At 42.4% G+C, this 15801-nt stretch overlaps 1 protein-coding gene across 1 annotated transcript in view; it reads right to left on the bottom strand.

The window, feature by feature from the left end:
* Window positions 1-8422: 8422 nt before the first annotated feature.
* tspan12 (tetraspanin 12) overlaps window positions 8423-15801 on the bottom strand; it is an 8968-nt gene continuing 1589 nt past the window's right edge. The window contains exons 2-7 of the mRNA XM_023397377.2: window positions 14278-14360; window positions 13414-13549; window positions 12410-12475; window positions 10785-10892; window positions 10533-10676; window positions 8423-9745 (exon numbers count right to left, since the gene is read on the bottom strand). Coding sequence (XP_023253145.1) covers window positions 9419-9745; window positions 10533-10676; window positions 10785-10892; window positions 12410-12475; window positions 13414-13549; window positions 14278-14360 — 864 coding nt within the window. The 3' untranslated portion in view covers window positions 8423-9418. The remainder of the gene's footprint in view (window positions 9746-10532; window positions 10677-10784; window positions 10893-12409; window positions 12476-13413; window positions 13550-14277; window positions 14361-15801) is intronic.

The raw sequence follows: 15801 nt of genomic DNA on the forward strand, positions 1-15801 counted from the left end.
CAGTGTCTCTGTGTCTCAGAGTCTCAGTGTCTCAGAGTCTCTGTGTCTCAGAGTCTCAGTGTCTCAGAGTCTCAGTGTCTTAGTGTCTCTGTGTCTCAGTGTCTCAGAGTCTGTGTCTCAGAGTCTCAGTGTCTCTGTGTCTCAGAGTCTCAGTGTCTCTGTGTCTCAGTGTCTCAGAGTCTGTGTCTCAGAGTCTCAGTGTCTCAGTGTCTCAGTGTCTCAGAGTCTCAGTGTATCTGTGTCTCAGAGTCTCAGTGTCTCAGAGTCTGTGTCTCAGAGTCTCAGTGTCTCTGTGTCTCAGAGTCTCAGTGTCTCAGAGTCTGTGTCTCAGAGTCTCAGTGTCTCAGAGTCTCAGTGTCTCTGTGTCTCAGAGTCTCAGTGTCTCAGAGTCTCTGTGTCTCAGAGTCTCAGTGTCTCTGTGTCTCAGTGTCTCTGTGTCTCAGAGTCTGTGTCTCAGAGTCTCAGTGTCTCTGTGTCTCAGAGTCTCAGTGTCTCAAAGTCTGTGTCTCAGAGTCTCAGTGTCTCAGAGTCTCAGTGTCTCTGTGTCTCAGAGTCTCAGTGTCTCAGAGTCTCAGTGTCTCTGTGTCTCAGAGTCTCAGTGTCTCAGAGTCTCAGTGTCTTAGTGTCTCTGTGTCTCAGTGTCTCAGTGTCTCAGTGTCTCTGTGTCTCAGAGTCTCAGAGTCTCTGTGTCTCAGAGTCTCAGTGTCTCAGAGTCTCTGTGTCTTCATGTCCACCAGCTATAGGTAAAAACAACTCACAGAGACACATTACACTGACTCATGTCTCACTCATCACTACATTACTGCTTTTTCTTCTTCTCTAGTCGTTCCAGTCGTTCCAGTCTGAACGCCAAATTCGAGGAGACGGTTCCTCTGAACTGTGACCAGCCATACATCACTGCCGCCGTCATCAGCATGCCCACGCCACCCGGCACCACGCCTGAAGGTGATGAATCGGCCAGCTCCAACTACTCCCAGACCAACATCGTCCGGGTGTCAGCGCTCTAGATAACAACAATCCCCCCCCCCCCCCCCCCCCGGCGCCAGGAGGACGGCAGGGGTTTGGGGTCGGAGGTCGACGACCCCATCACCAACACACACTCAGGCAGCGGGGGGTGGCAGCTGCATCGTGTGTCCTCGTTTGAAGTGACGGGTTAGATCTGATTGTTTCCCTTGGTGGCAGGAAACATGAATCCGAACACGCTAAGCTAACTCACCTGGGAAGTTTTCTTTTATGAAGATTTTTACTCCAGCAAAGAAACATCAGAGAGGAGAAGGCGGCAGCACTTCAGCTGATCATCTTTAATGAGACACATTCAAATCGTCGCTGTTTTTAAATCCTGTGTCACATTTTATGTCTTAGAACAAAGAAGCTGAAGCTAACGTAGATTTATTTATTCTGAATGAGTTTAAAGGAGACGTTTGACGTTTTAGGAACCACACTGTTCACCATGTCACCTTAGTCAATTTAGCCTAGCATAGCTCAAACACTGAGGGAAAGCAGATGGAAACTGTTAGCCTAGCTTTAGCAAAAGTGAAGAAAAGCAACAAGTCCAAAACTGTTTGATTGATATGTTAATCTCGTTAGCTAACCAGCTAAGAGTTAGCTGGTTTTAGTTGACTGTAGCCTGGTTACCTCTGCTATAACATGTTCTGGTCAAAGACAAGCTTACAACTTTCTCATCACATAAAATGATGTTGTTCAAGGGGCTATATGTAAGTTTTCTCTGCTGCTGAACATGGTGGTGATGATGGTGGAAGAGGATACTCAGCTAATTCTTCATCTTCATCAGTAGCAGAAAAGACGTGACAGAGACAAGAGTTAACAACTATGTTTGTTTCCACCTCTGGAGACAGATGTTGATGAGTAAAGGAATTAAGTTTGATGCTGAACTCACAATGTTTCTCCTAGACTGGTGAGGAAACAGCTGCTAATGCTAACGTTAGCTATGTAGCAATGGAAAAAACATACATATAGTACCTTTAAGTCCTTGGTGTCTGTGGTTTTTTATCTGGTGAAGGAGTTGGACTAAAAGTCTTCCAGAGCTATTTATTCCTGCAACCTCTCACTTTCTATTTCTACCTGTGTGAAATAAACAGGATATAATATATATAATAATATATAATACAATACATTATATTATGATATGTTTGCCCTGATCCAGTCAGTGGGGAGCGTCCTCTCATGGAGAGCATTTCACAGGTGTTTCAGTCCTTCAGGTGTTTCATGAAGAGTATGTTAAATACAGGACCTCAGTCAGTGAGTATTAAATGGTCCAGAGCTTATATTACAGCACTCGTGGTTTATATGTCTCATTTATTAATAAATGAGATTCTGTTTTTTAGACGTTAAACCTGACTGACGTGAATGTTGTTCAGATTTCTCCTGATACACTGTGTGAGCTGCTGTGACTGAAATGTCCAGATTTCACTTTGTGGCCTCGACAATCCGTCGTCACCTGATGGTGATTCACACGAACATTTTCATGTTTGAAACTCGTCATGTTCCTTCAGCCCGAGGGGAAACTAGGATGATAAACTGAAACCCATCCAGCAGCAGGTCGGATCTTCAGATTTATTGTCATGGTCACAGATGTTCAGTCTGGGTGATCACATATTTCTTCGGGGCCAAAACAACATTTAAATCCAAGATTAAAACTATGTCTGTGATGTTGTGTGAAGGACGAGGTCACACAAACTCAGAGTCAGTTTATTAGGAACAAGTGCTGTTTGTGCTGCTGTATTACAAACAATATACAAAGAGGTCAGTCTGTTGTTTAGTCTACTCTCATTGATTTGAATGGGACGGACTAAATATGTACAACAACACAAACACAATACGGTTCAACAGCAGCACAAACTACATCCTCCAGTGATCATCAGTGAATCAACGACTCTAACGAAGTGTTCCTAATAAACTGGCACTGGCGTGGATTGTATTATTATAGAGTCATACATTTGATTTTTAATCATTTTTAAGTCATCGAAGTGGAAAATATGACTGAACTAAAGTGAACTGAATATAATATGAACATTTAAAATATGTGTTTTGAAAGGACTCGGATTATCCTATTTTAAAAAAATGTATTTACTTAATTTTATTGTAAATGTGATTATTTTGTTTAAGTTGTATTCTTCTTATTTTATTTCTGTTTACTTTTTATTTTTCATTATTTATTTTTCATATTTATTGATACAATTTATTTTTGTTTGTTCATAACTTCATTTATTATTTAAATTTGACTTTTTATTTGTAAAAATCTGAATCTGAGAGACTGAGGAGAGTCGAGGTCTTAAAGTGGTTCTGGATCAGGTCTACGTGACATGGTGAACAAACGTTTTTCCTGAACTGATGATGTTTCCTTTAATCAGCTGATTAGAGGTTTAGAGGTTTTGTATTTGCGGCTCACTGTGGAGCGATGTGGACCGATGTGGACTGATGTGGAGCGATGTGGACTGATGTGGACTGATGTGGACTGATGTGGAACGATGTGGACCGATGTGGAACGATGTGGACTGATGTGGACTGATGTGGACTGATGTGGAACGATGTGGACCGATGTGGAACGATGTGGACTGATGTGGACCGATGTGGACCGATGTGGACCGATGTGGACCGATGTGGACTGATGTGGACTGATGTGGACTGATGTGGAGCGATGTGGACTGATGTGGAACGATGTGGACTGATGTGGACCGATGTGGACCGATGTGGACTGATGTGGACCGATGTGGACTGATGTGGAACGATGTGGACTGATGTGGACCGATGTGGAACGATGTGGACCGATGTGGACCGATGTGGACTGATGTGGAGCGATGTGGACTGATGTGGACTGATGTGGACCGATGTGGACTGATGTGGACTGATGTGGACCGATGTGGACTGATGTGGACCGATGTGGACTGATGTGGACTGATGTGGAGCGATGACACCAGGAAAGCCCTCAGCATGTTCGGTATCTGTGTGAGTGCATGGACCAGCTGTGTTTTCTCTGCATGCTGATCTGATGGGTCATGTGACTCCTGCTGCGTTCAGGTCCTGTCTGTATAAACTAGTTTTCTACTTGACATTTCAGTCGGAGCTGACTTCCTTCCTCTCTGCTGTACAGAAACGTGAACACACCTGAATCTGAACCGCCATCATGAAAAACCTTGATGTCAATTTGTGATAAGAAAACTTTCTCTCTTTGTACTGAAGCTGTTTATTGACCTTCGTCGTCTTGCTCGCTGGTTTATTTAACGCACATGTTGCCTGATGTTGTTTCTTTGTTGACAGAAGGTTTCAGGAGAATACTTTACTGACACTGCAGCCACTATATAAATACATATGATAATGACTATTAAACCATAGCATGTCCCATCACAGCTGTGCACTGTAAGAGGAGCAGGAGCTCAGTGTTAGCAGCTTCTGTTTTTTAGATTTGATCAGCTGTGAGTGAGTTAGTCAAGTTTAACTATCTAAACTAGTGTTTAGTATTAGTATTAGTTAGTAAGGACAGTCTTTCTTAGCAGCAGAAGAGTCTGAGTGTTTAATTCTCCAGCACAGCACACTGTAGCTACACAGCAGAGTACTGATCATATTGATCAACAGCTAACATTAGCATCATAAATTATAGTCAGAATCACTGTTATATCACATTAACATGTTAAGAACAGGATCTTTGAATGTTTGCTAACATTAGCTAATGTTAGCTAACATTGGCATAATAAATTGTAGTCAGAATCTTTCAGTTAGCTACATATCGTTAGCTCATCTGTTAAAGGTTAAACTGACAGCTTCAACCGGATTGAATCATGATATCTGATGTCTGTTGTTTTAGCTAATGTGAGCTACGTATCATTAGCTCAGCTGCTAAAGGTTAGTTAACGTTAGCTAACGTCAGCTTAGCTGCTAAAGATCAGACTGACAGCAGCAGGATTAAACTATGATATCTGATGTCTTAGCTAATGTTAGCTTCATATTATTGACTCATCTGCTAAAGGTCAAACTGTTTCAGCAGGATTAAACTATGATATCTGATGTCATCATCTTTATCAGAGGTGACTTACCAGCAGTTTGTCATTATGACCATAACAAACACTCATCATTAATATAATTACTTTATGACGTTTTAATGAAGCTCAAGCTAATTTTAGCTGATTCAGGCTCAACTGGGAGCTGCAGCTGAACATAAATGAGGATTTCTTAAACTGTGAATCATGAAGAAGCTCTAAGAGCCAGAATAGATCCCCTCTCACTAATCTGAGCTACATTCAACTGTAGTAATGTTAAATTAATTCATTCACTGTTTCTCAGGCTGAGATGTTCAGATTGATATAATAAGGATGTGATTAGCCTAATGTTAGCTTAGCAATTTTTCATTAATAGATATTTTCAGTAGATGATTCCTAAAACCTGAAGCTGTTGTTTTCCCAGATTCTGTTTGTGCAGATTAATCATCAGCTTTATTGTTCTTAGTGTATGATAGGTGTACACAGAGCCAGGCTAGCTGTTTCCTCCTGCTCCAGACTTTATGCAAAGCGTTAACCCTAACCCGCTCAGAGGCAAAGTGAATATATAAATATTTTAGGAGCCCATTAAGTCCCGAAATGTAATGTTCTTATCTTTTTGCATGTTGCCTTTTTATCATTATTTACATATCTGTTACATTAAATTCACATTATTCACTGACTGTTTTTCACTTTGTAGTTTGGTCATCTGGCCATTGACAGAAAATATTCAGTAATTTAAGTGAAGAGTTTTATTGTCAACTGACAAACGAAAAACACTGAATATTTATACTTTTGGTAAAAATGTGTAGATTTAAATCTGCTGGATATTATTTCTGTATCTGCCCCAAACAGCCAAACTCACGTCACAGTGAACAGAAACATGTGACGATGAATTTTTATCCATTTTGATACAAAGACAAAGTTTGTTTTCTTCACTATGAAAACTTCTTTCTTCTGACTCTGTTCATTGTCTGATGGATTTCAATGATCTGAACCTCGTGGACGTTTCTGGTCACGTTTAGACGATGACGTGTTGTCACCTGAATGTTTGTGGAAATTATGCAGTTATATTAAAACAGTTTTAACAGCTGATGTTTCATCAGTCACAGCTGCTGTTTTTTTTAAAGTGCCCAAATTTGAAGTTTTGGATTGAAGATGCAAATGTCCGACCCTTAACCTAACCCCCACCCCCACCACTGCTCGACAGTAATGACACATATGCAACTGACTTCTTTTTAATTCTTCTCGATGTTTTGTAAAGACCCTGTCGGGTGGGGGGGTCTACAGAAAAATATTTTTGAGGATCTTAATGTTTGGTTGTAAAAGAAAGAAATGAGGATTATTATGATTGCTGTTGCTAATGCACATGTGCTGTTGTTCTTTGGTGTTGTGAATCATTTCTTCTGTTTTTGATCATTTGGATGAGAAGCCGTCATGTCTGTGTTCAGTTCTGATGCATGCCTTCATGGAGGAGGAGATAAAGACGTACCTGTAAAAACACTTTGAGGGTGGTTCTGGTCTTTATGACTTTGGTTTCTTACAGCTTGTGTTATAATGATAAGAATATGAATTACTGAGGATAATATTAAAAAGAGAAGCTTCATGGTTTTAGTCCGGTGCAGTGTCTGAGTAAATAGAATAAAAACTTTGTCCTGGTAAAACTGGCTTCTTGCTTCATTCAGCACAGACGCTCCAAACCAGGGGCTCTCAAAGACTAGACCAGAGACTAGACCAGAGACTAGTTCACAGACTAGACCAGAGACTAGACCAGAGACTGGACCAGAGACTAGTTCACAGACTAGACCAGAGACTGGACCAGAGACTGGACCAGAGACTAGACCAGAGACTGGACCAGAGACTAGTTCACAGACTAGACCAGAGACTGGACCAGAGACTAGTTCACAGACTAGACCAGAGACCGGACCAGAGACTAGTTCACAGACTAGACCAGAGACTAGACCAGAGACCGGACCAGAGACTAGTTCACAGACTAGACCAGAGACTAGACCAGAGACTGGACCAGAGACTAGTTCACAGACTAGACCAGAGACTGGACCAGAGACTAGTTCACAGACTAGACCAGAGACTAGTTCACAGACTAGACCAGAGACTAGACCAGAGACCGGACCAGAGACTAGTTCACAGACTAGACCAGAGACTAGACCAGAGACTGGACCAGAGACTAGTTCACAGACTAGACCAGAGACTGGACCAGAGACTAGTTCACAGACTAGACCACAGACTAGACCAGAGACTGGACCAGAGACTAGTTCACAGACTAGACCAGAGACTAGACCAGAGACTGGACCAGAGACTAGTTCACAGACCAGTTCGCAGACCCCATCTGTTCCCTATGTGCTAAGCTTTATTCAGAACGGGTTGAAATGACCAGAATACTCTCACATTCTGTCACTGTGATATTTACAGGTGGAGGCTAATCACCAACCACCAGGAGGGACGATATTAAAGTTAGTTATTTACTGGGTTAGTTAGTTGTAAGAACCAGTGGGTGAACTTAGTTGTGGACCAGAGCTTGGAGGGTGTGATGTCACTTCCTGTCTCTGAGGACCTGCTGTAAAGTGACGCAGCAGCTGAGACACTGAGAGAAACGAACTGTTGATACTGTGCAGTGGTGGAGGAGGGAACATTTCAGACATGCTGGATGTTAAGAGCTTTTCACACTGAACAGCTGACACCATGTGTGTGTGTGTGTGTGTGTGTGTGTGTGTGTGTGTGTGTGTGTGTGTGTGCGCGTGTGTCTAACAGCTGCAGCAGGACTGGAGTTGTAGGTGACATGTTTGGTGTTTTTCAGTCTTAAAGCTTCTCTCAGGTTTTGCTTCCTCTGCAGCTTCATATTTCTCCATCATGTGATCATCAGCTCCCAGTAGAGACTGTTTCAGTATTATGACTTATTATGACTTCTTAATACAAACATGTAATATTCTCTCTGTCCACTTTATTAGGAACAGGTGAACAGTTTGTCTCTAAACTGGACTTCTATATATTCAGAGGTGTTCCTAATATTCTGACCCTCATGTATGTAAACATGGACATAACAATAGAAACAGCTGTCAGTCTAATGTGATGTAACTAACATGACCAGCTGTATTAGACTGTACAGGTGTACCTAATAAAGTGACTACTGAGTGTGTGGATCAGCTGATAACCATGGACCTGGATTCATGATGTTTGTTTTTCTTCTATGAAACTTCCAGAGGGTAATTTTCATTTTTTATTTTGTTGTTTAAATCCAGATGTGAAAATTCAAAGCTGAACAAGTTTGAATTTTTCATCTAGTCCAAACTCTCTGAACATTTATTACCTGACTGAATTCTCAGTGACAGAGGGAGTCATCACATGATGACAGAGGGAGTCATCACATGATGACATCACACGCTCATCGACACAGTCAAGTGTTTACTGACATGTTATTGATCATCTCTGTATTAATTATTTATTGAAGGTTGTCAGTGAATAATCATTTATTCATTCACAGCTGCTGTTTGACAAACTGCCCCTCAGAGAGTTAACTCCACCCGGCTCATCTGCAGGCTGGTGACTAAATCAAGCCTCCATAGATCAGTGTCGTCCTGCTTTAATGTTCAGTTTGTATTCCAGTGAGAAAATGATCAAACGCTCCAATAACTGAGACAAATTAAATATTCAACTCCATGTTTGTCATATACAATAAAACTCTGATGAACAGTCTGTCTTCCAGTGACGCCTCAGACTCGCACCGACAACCTCCTCCTGACTCGAGTGAACGTCAGGATGTTTCTGTTTCTTCAGTGGTAAAAATTCCTCTTTTCTCAAACAGGTTTTTTCCTTCAGTTTTTCTCGTCTCGTCCAGTGAAGAACCACAAACAAAGAACCACAAACAAAGAACCGCAGTCCGTCCTGTTTCTGCAGAGTTCGGGTTCAGAACCTCTTCTCTTTGTCCTGCTGACGCGTTCCTGGCATTTCCTTTAGACCTGGACTCGGTTCATTCAAACATCAGTTTATTCAGACTCTGGTCATCGTTTCTCTCAGTGATAGAAACTCTGTTCTCACCAGGGGCACGCCTGAAATCTAAAGAATAAAAATCTGATGACTGGAAATGAACCAGTTTGTCCAGATGAATAAATGTAACGCTCCTTGAACCAGCTCAGCAGCTGTCACTTTGTTAAATGTGATGTCATCATGACTCCAGCTGTGGTTAGTGGTTGGTCATGTGATCATGTGATGTTCCTCAGGGCTCCTAAATGACAAACTATTTGATTCGTTACCTTTTCTTCATCATACTTCCTGTTTGTGTTTCTGTACATTGATTAGATCTCACACATGAAGCTGGAGATGTTTTTACACCTGAGTGAAATGATGGACAGATGACTGAACAGGTTTGTTCTTCTTCAGTCATCAAACAGTCGCACGCCACTCGGCCTCGGCTACGACAGACGCTCCATCTCAAACTGGTGCTGATGAAATTTGGAGGCAGCAGGTGAGTTAGTGCAGTTTTTATGAGAGCGGCTGCAGCCTGAGGCTTCAGCTGAGGGTCCATGAGTCACTGTGAGGGGGGCGGAGTCATCCGGGGGCGGTGGCTGCATCGTGGAGTCCGGCTCCGGAGACTGACGTCCATAATAAAGAGCCCAGAGCAGCGTGAGGGTGAGCGCCATCGCCAAGATCTGAGCCACGCCGATGGACACGCCCAGGAAACGCAACACCTGCAGCTGCTTCGTCCCACGAATGAAACTGTAGATCTTTGGACCACAGCCCTGAGAGAGAGAGAGAGAGAGAGAGAGAGAGAGAGAGAGAGAGAGAGAGAGAGAGTGAGAGAGAGAGAGAGAGAGAGAGAGAGTGAGAGTGAGAGATAGTGAGAGAGAGCGAAAGAGAGGGAAAGAGTGAGAGAGATAGAGCGAGAGAGAGAGAGAGCGAGAGATAGGGAGAGAGAGAGAGAGCGAGAGAGATAGAGCGAGAGAGAGAGAGAGCGAAAGAGAGAGAGAGAGAGAGAGCGAGAGAGAGAGAGCGAGAGAGAGAGAGAGAGCAAAAAAGAGAGAGAGAGCGAAAGAGAGCGAGAGAGAGAGAGAGCGACAGATAGAGCGAGAGAGAGAGCGAGAGAGAGAGAGAGAGAGCAAGAGAGAGATTTTATTTGTTTATGTTGTTTGTTAGCTTGTAACTGGCAGTGGCTGACACAGTGTTAGCGGTTGTGCTAATGCTAACTTTCTCTCTCTGTGCTGACAAGGTTTCAAGTGTATTTGGCCCCGCCCCCTGTCCCCACAAGTTGACAGGATTGGTTCCTCAGGTTTGTGACGTATGAAACCCTGTGTTTATGAGACTGTGATTGGTTCACTGCAGTTCAAGGTGGAAACACTTGTCATATTTCTGTATTACATAAAAACATCATGTGAATGTAAACGAGGTGAAACACAGATTTATATCAGAGGGTTTTTAAAGAGACAGACTAAAAGTGCTCAGGTTCAGACTCTTTACGAACGTCTCTGATTGGATGAAAACACCTGAGTACGTGGTGTTTGTCATCCAATGAGAGTGGGTGTGTCTCACCTCTTGGTGGAGGTCACTCAGATCGTGGTAGTGGGCGTGGCGAGCGCAGCCTGGATACTGATTGGAGCAGCAGGAGTCAGGTGGCCACTCCATCTCTGTCATCTCCAGCCAATCAGTGAAGTAGATCACCCCGCAGCATTTAAACTGTCGGCAGGTAAATACACCCCAGGTCACATGACTGCATAATGTGTGTGTGTGTGTGTGTGTGTGTGTGTGTGTGTGTGTGTGTGTGTGTGTGTGTGTGTGTGTCACCTCTGTCTGGAAGCTGTTCCAGGTGTGTGTGAGCCACTGGTAACGCTGCAGGCCGTAGTTTGGCATCCGGGACTTCAGGCTGATCATATCAGAGCGTTGCACTAACGGCTGAACAGAGACACACACACACACACACACACACACACACACACACACACACACACACAAATATTTTTTAAAGTAAAGTTTGTTATTGTTTCATCTTTTCATCGTCGTGTCTCTAAAAGAAATTGAATCGATCACTGAGTTACTGTTCATCAGTATCTGCTCAGTCGTGTAGCAGAGTCAGTTTTCTAGTGGTTGTTGTTGTTGTGCTTGACTAGTTGTTGTTGTTGTTGTTGTTGTTGTCTATTTGTTGTTGTTGTTGTTGTTGTTGTTGTCTAGTTGTTGTTGTTGTTGTTGTTGTTGAGTTGTAGTTGTTGTTCTTTTTGTTGTTGGTGTTGTTGTCTAGTTGTTGGTGTTGTTGTTGTTGTCTAGTTGTTGTTGTTGTTGTTGTGTAGTTGTTTAGTTGTTGGTGTTGTTGTCTAGTTGTCTAGTTGTTGCTGTTGTCTAGTTGTTGTTGTTGTTGTTGTTGTGTAATTGTTTAGTTGTTGGTGTTGTTGTCTAGTTGTCGGTGTTGAGTTGTAGTAGTTGTTTTTTTGTTGTTGTTGTCTAGTTGTTTAGTTGTTGGTGTTGTTGTTGTTGTCTAGTTGTTGGTGTTGTTGTTGTTGTTGTCTAGTTGTTGTTGTTGTTGTTGTTGAGTTGTAGTAGTTGTTCTTTTTGTTGTTGTTGTTGTTTAGTTGTTTAGTTGTTGGTGTTGTTGTCTAGTTGTCGGTGTTGTTGTTGTTGTCTAGTTGTTGGTGTTGTTGTTGTTGTTGTTGTTGTCTAGTTGTTGTTGTTGTTGTTGTTGTTGTTGTTGTTGTTGAGTTGTAGTAGCTGTTCTTTTTGTTGTTGTTTAGTTGTTTAGTTGTTGGTTGTTGTTGTCTAGTTGTCGGTGTTGTTGTTGTTGTCTAGTTGTTGTTGTTGTTGTTGTTGTTATTGTGTGTCTGTTGCTCAGTGAAACTCAGTGAAACAGGACCTGGTCTGGATGAGTCTCACATGTCTGTTTATTATTGGAGTCTGTTGATTATAACTGAGCTCTGCAGCTGCTCACAGACTCTCCTCTGATTGGTCTGCCAGACGGCCAATCACAGAGCAGCCAAACTTTATGAAAGGGAAAGCTACCACAGAGACACGCTCAGTGAGAGATGTTTTGATATTAATAATATATGTTATATAACAATAATAATAATAATAATAATAATAATATTAAGAGAATACATTTAATTGTTTGTAAATTTATGAGAAAAGAAAAGGTGATGATGACAGAAAAGTAAAGTCGTCATTTTATTCATTTGAATCATTTCAATATGAAACATGTTGCTGTAGCAACCACAATATCTCTAGAGTTAAGTTGTGATGTCATCATTTCAGATCAAACAGAGAATTTCAGTTACTAAAGTCTTGATGTTATCAGAATATAAATAAGCTGCAGTAATAATTAAATATTATTCAATAATAATTGATAATTGATCATTAATCTGTTGTGTCTGAACCAAACTTTTTCATTCACAGCTGATTTAAACTCTGATGTTTCTGTTTCTCACCTCGTCGTACGTCCACACAGCGCTCGCCAGCTCCACACAGAAGATCACCAGGAGACTGCCGAAGTACTGACACACACACACACACACACACACACACACACACACACACACACACACACACACACACACACACACACACACACGGAGGGAGAGTTAGACATACTGCAGTGTGTCCTGACTGTAAATGTTAATATATATAATAATATATAATAATATAATTAAGAAACTCAGTGTTCTGAGTTTCACGCTGTGACTCAGCAGCTGTTTCACAAACAACAGGAAGAGGTGGAGCTTGTTTCTATTGTGATCTGATCTCCCAGGTGTCTCAGGGTGACTGAGGGAGGGTGGGGGCACTTCCTGTCTCTGCCGGTTTCCCATCATCCTCTCTGGGAGCCCATTCATCAAACCTCAGCTGCTCGTCTCATCTTTCAGGGACAGACTGAGGGGACAATCTTATCTCCTCTGAGGGACAATGGAGACACCTGACACCTGGCCCCGCCCACTGACAGGTGATGTTGATCACAGACCAGACCCCTTCAACAGGCAGACAGACTGACCTCTGTTCTGATCTGATCTCATGGGGGAGGTGTGTTTACTGAGGAGGGGTCAGCAGGTGCAACTTTCCAGGCGAGTCCACAAACAACAGGTAACCAGGTAACCACTGACGTCCAGTGATGAGGGTCTGTTGTCATTATTTACATTGATGTTACTTTATATTTCCACAGTTTTAGTTACTGTAACTCTGATCACCTGACGATCATGTATCAGTCAGAGGGACCGGACCAAACCAAACCAGACCGGACCAGACCAGACCGGACCAGATTAGACAGACCAGGAGCTGGTTTCACAGAGACAGACTTTAACAGGCAGACTTCAGACAGACTGAGTCTGAATTCATCTGCTGCAGAAACAGTTTAGTTCTTAACTATCTTAAGCTTGACTGAGGTGCAGTGAATTCTGGGTAAATGAAGTTAGTCTGGAGGTAAGGTGTGTTGAGGACGTACCCAGGACAGCAGCAGCAGGTTACATTTGAGCGTGCCGCAGTATCCCACCATGGCCACGATGATGAGGAAGCAGCAGACAGCGATGATGACGGGATGGACAGCTGGAGAATACGTGAGGACGGCCGCTTCCTCCAACCTGCAGAGACACAGTCAAGACTCTTCACTGACGTCCCGCTGCTCAGAGAGACACAGTCTGACTCCCCAACAAGGGGTTCATACAGGGGGGGTCATACAGGGTCCTGGGCACATGTGATCATGTGATCTCTCCCTTTGTGAAGTATGTAAGAAAACCAGTCACATGACCAACATGTTGTATATATTTGATCGTAGGAATCAACAGTTGCAGTTTGTGGTCGTTTGATTTCTGGGTCAAAATCCACTAAAGATGACCTTTGGTTTGTTTGAACATATTTGAATATATTTATAAAAATAAAATCGGACTGAATCATTTCAAGATTCAGAATTTGAATCATCTGAATCAGAGCAACAACAATGAATTATCGGTGTTATTTGAAAATGTCTTCCATTAGCACCGCCTGGTGGTCGTGTTTAAAACAGCACAAGAATAATTCTGAAAACTGAAGGTCCAGCCGCCTCAAACAGAGTGGAGGTTGTTATTGAACGGATGTGAAAAATAGAAGTGAAGTAAACTTCTTTCTTTACCTTTATTAAAGAAAAGACTTGAAGGACTGAATAATTTCTCGTTATCTGTCGTCAAGTATAAAGGAGCATGAAAATTCTGAAGTGTTACAGACGCCTCATCACGACAGAAGTTCAGTATCTGAGTAAATGTCCTTTCTCTCTCAGAGACTTCCCTCCAGTCTGACTGTGTCACCTGAGCTCTGCCTCTCTGTGTGGACTCACCTGGTGTGGGCTGTCAGGGTCAGGACGGTGTTCAGGGAGTCTCTGATCCAGGCTGCCACTCCCAGCACACATGCTGACATCAGCTGGACACACACACACAAATAAACACACACAGAAATAAACACACACGGATCAGTTTCTGCTGCCTGCAAATAACATCTCGGTATGTGAAACATGTTCTCACAGACAGACGGTGGCCTACTTTCTTTAAACCTCAACTTTCACTTTAAAGACTTTAAACTTCACTGTAAAACTTTAAACTTTTACATTAAACTTTCACTTTAAATTTAACTTTACTTTCTGTGTTAACTTTAACTTTCACTGCAGCCTCATCAAAGTGAGAGAGATGTTGAACCACAGAGAGAGCGGACTGACTTGCAGCTCTTTAGTTCAGGTCATTTATCTGGACATGACAAACTCCTGACCATGATATTGAGTTTTACTTTTATTTGCAGCACATAGCAAAAAGTTCTGTTTACATAATGAAGCTGTGACTCTGCTGTGCTCCACGGTTTGAACCCATTATCAGCACAGCACAAAAAACAGGTTTTGATATCATGAATTGATCACACAATAACAGCTGAAAGTATAAATAACCGTTTCATTTGTTAGACTGAATAAAATGTGAATTCATGCTGTTTCTCATGTGATATTATTTGTGAAATCATGTGCATGTATCACATTTCACACAAATACTTCTCAACATAAATATGTTTTTTAAAAAATCACGTGAAATGATCATTTTGTCTAAAATGTGTGCTTTATGTCAGAGACTAAGATCATATGTCACAAAACCACTTGAGCCTGTTCATGAGTTCATGTGTAGAATGACACGTCAGGTTGTCTGTGTAAATATTTCATTTTTCTATGATGAACATGTGGTGACTGCAGCGTGTGTGTGAAGCCGGTGTGTGTGGGTGAAGCCGGTGTGGTTGGGTGAAGCCGGTATGTGTGTGTGTGTGTGTGTGTGTGTGTGTGAAGCCGGTATGTGTGGGTGAAGCCGGTATGTGTGTGTGTGTGTGTGTGTGGGTGAAGCCGATGTGGTTGGGTGAAGCCGGTGTGTTTGGGTGAAGCCGGTATGTGTGTGTGGGTGAAGCCGGTGTGTTTGGGTGAAGCCGGTGTGTTTGGGTGAAGCCTGGTGTGTTTGGGTGAAGCCGGTGTGTGTGTGTGTGTGTGTGTGTGTGTGTGTGTGTGTGTGTGTGTGTGTGTCCGCAGAATCTATCAGCTCTTCTCATCCTCACTTTAAATCATTAATGAAGTGTTGCACCTCTCCCTGGTCAGTGCTGGGCCTGCATGTGTGTGTGTGTGTGTGTGTGTGTGTGTCTGTGTGTGTTTATCTGTGTGTGTGTGTGTGTGTGTGTGTGTGTTGTATTTTCTTCATATTCATTTACCTGTTATTGTGTCTGTATATGTGAGTATAAAGTGCTACTGTAAATGTACCACCATGTGTTTGTGTGTTTGTATTTGGTGTGTGTGTGTGTCTGTGTGTGTGTGTGTGTGTGAGATACACTGGGGTCTTTGAAG

The sequence above is a fragment of the Seriola lalandi genome, unplaced genomic scaffold, assembly GCF_002814215.2.
Source record: "Seriola lalandi dorsalis isolate HSWRI2012SDOR001 ecotype SW California unplaced genomic scaffold, Sedor1 jcf7180002055008, whole genome shotgun sequence".
NCBI lineage: Eukaryota > Metazoa > Chordata > Actinopteri > Carangiformes > Carangidae > Seriola > Seriola lalandi.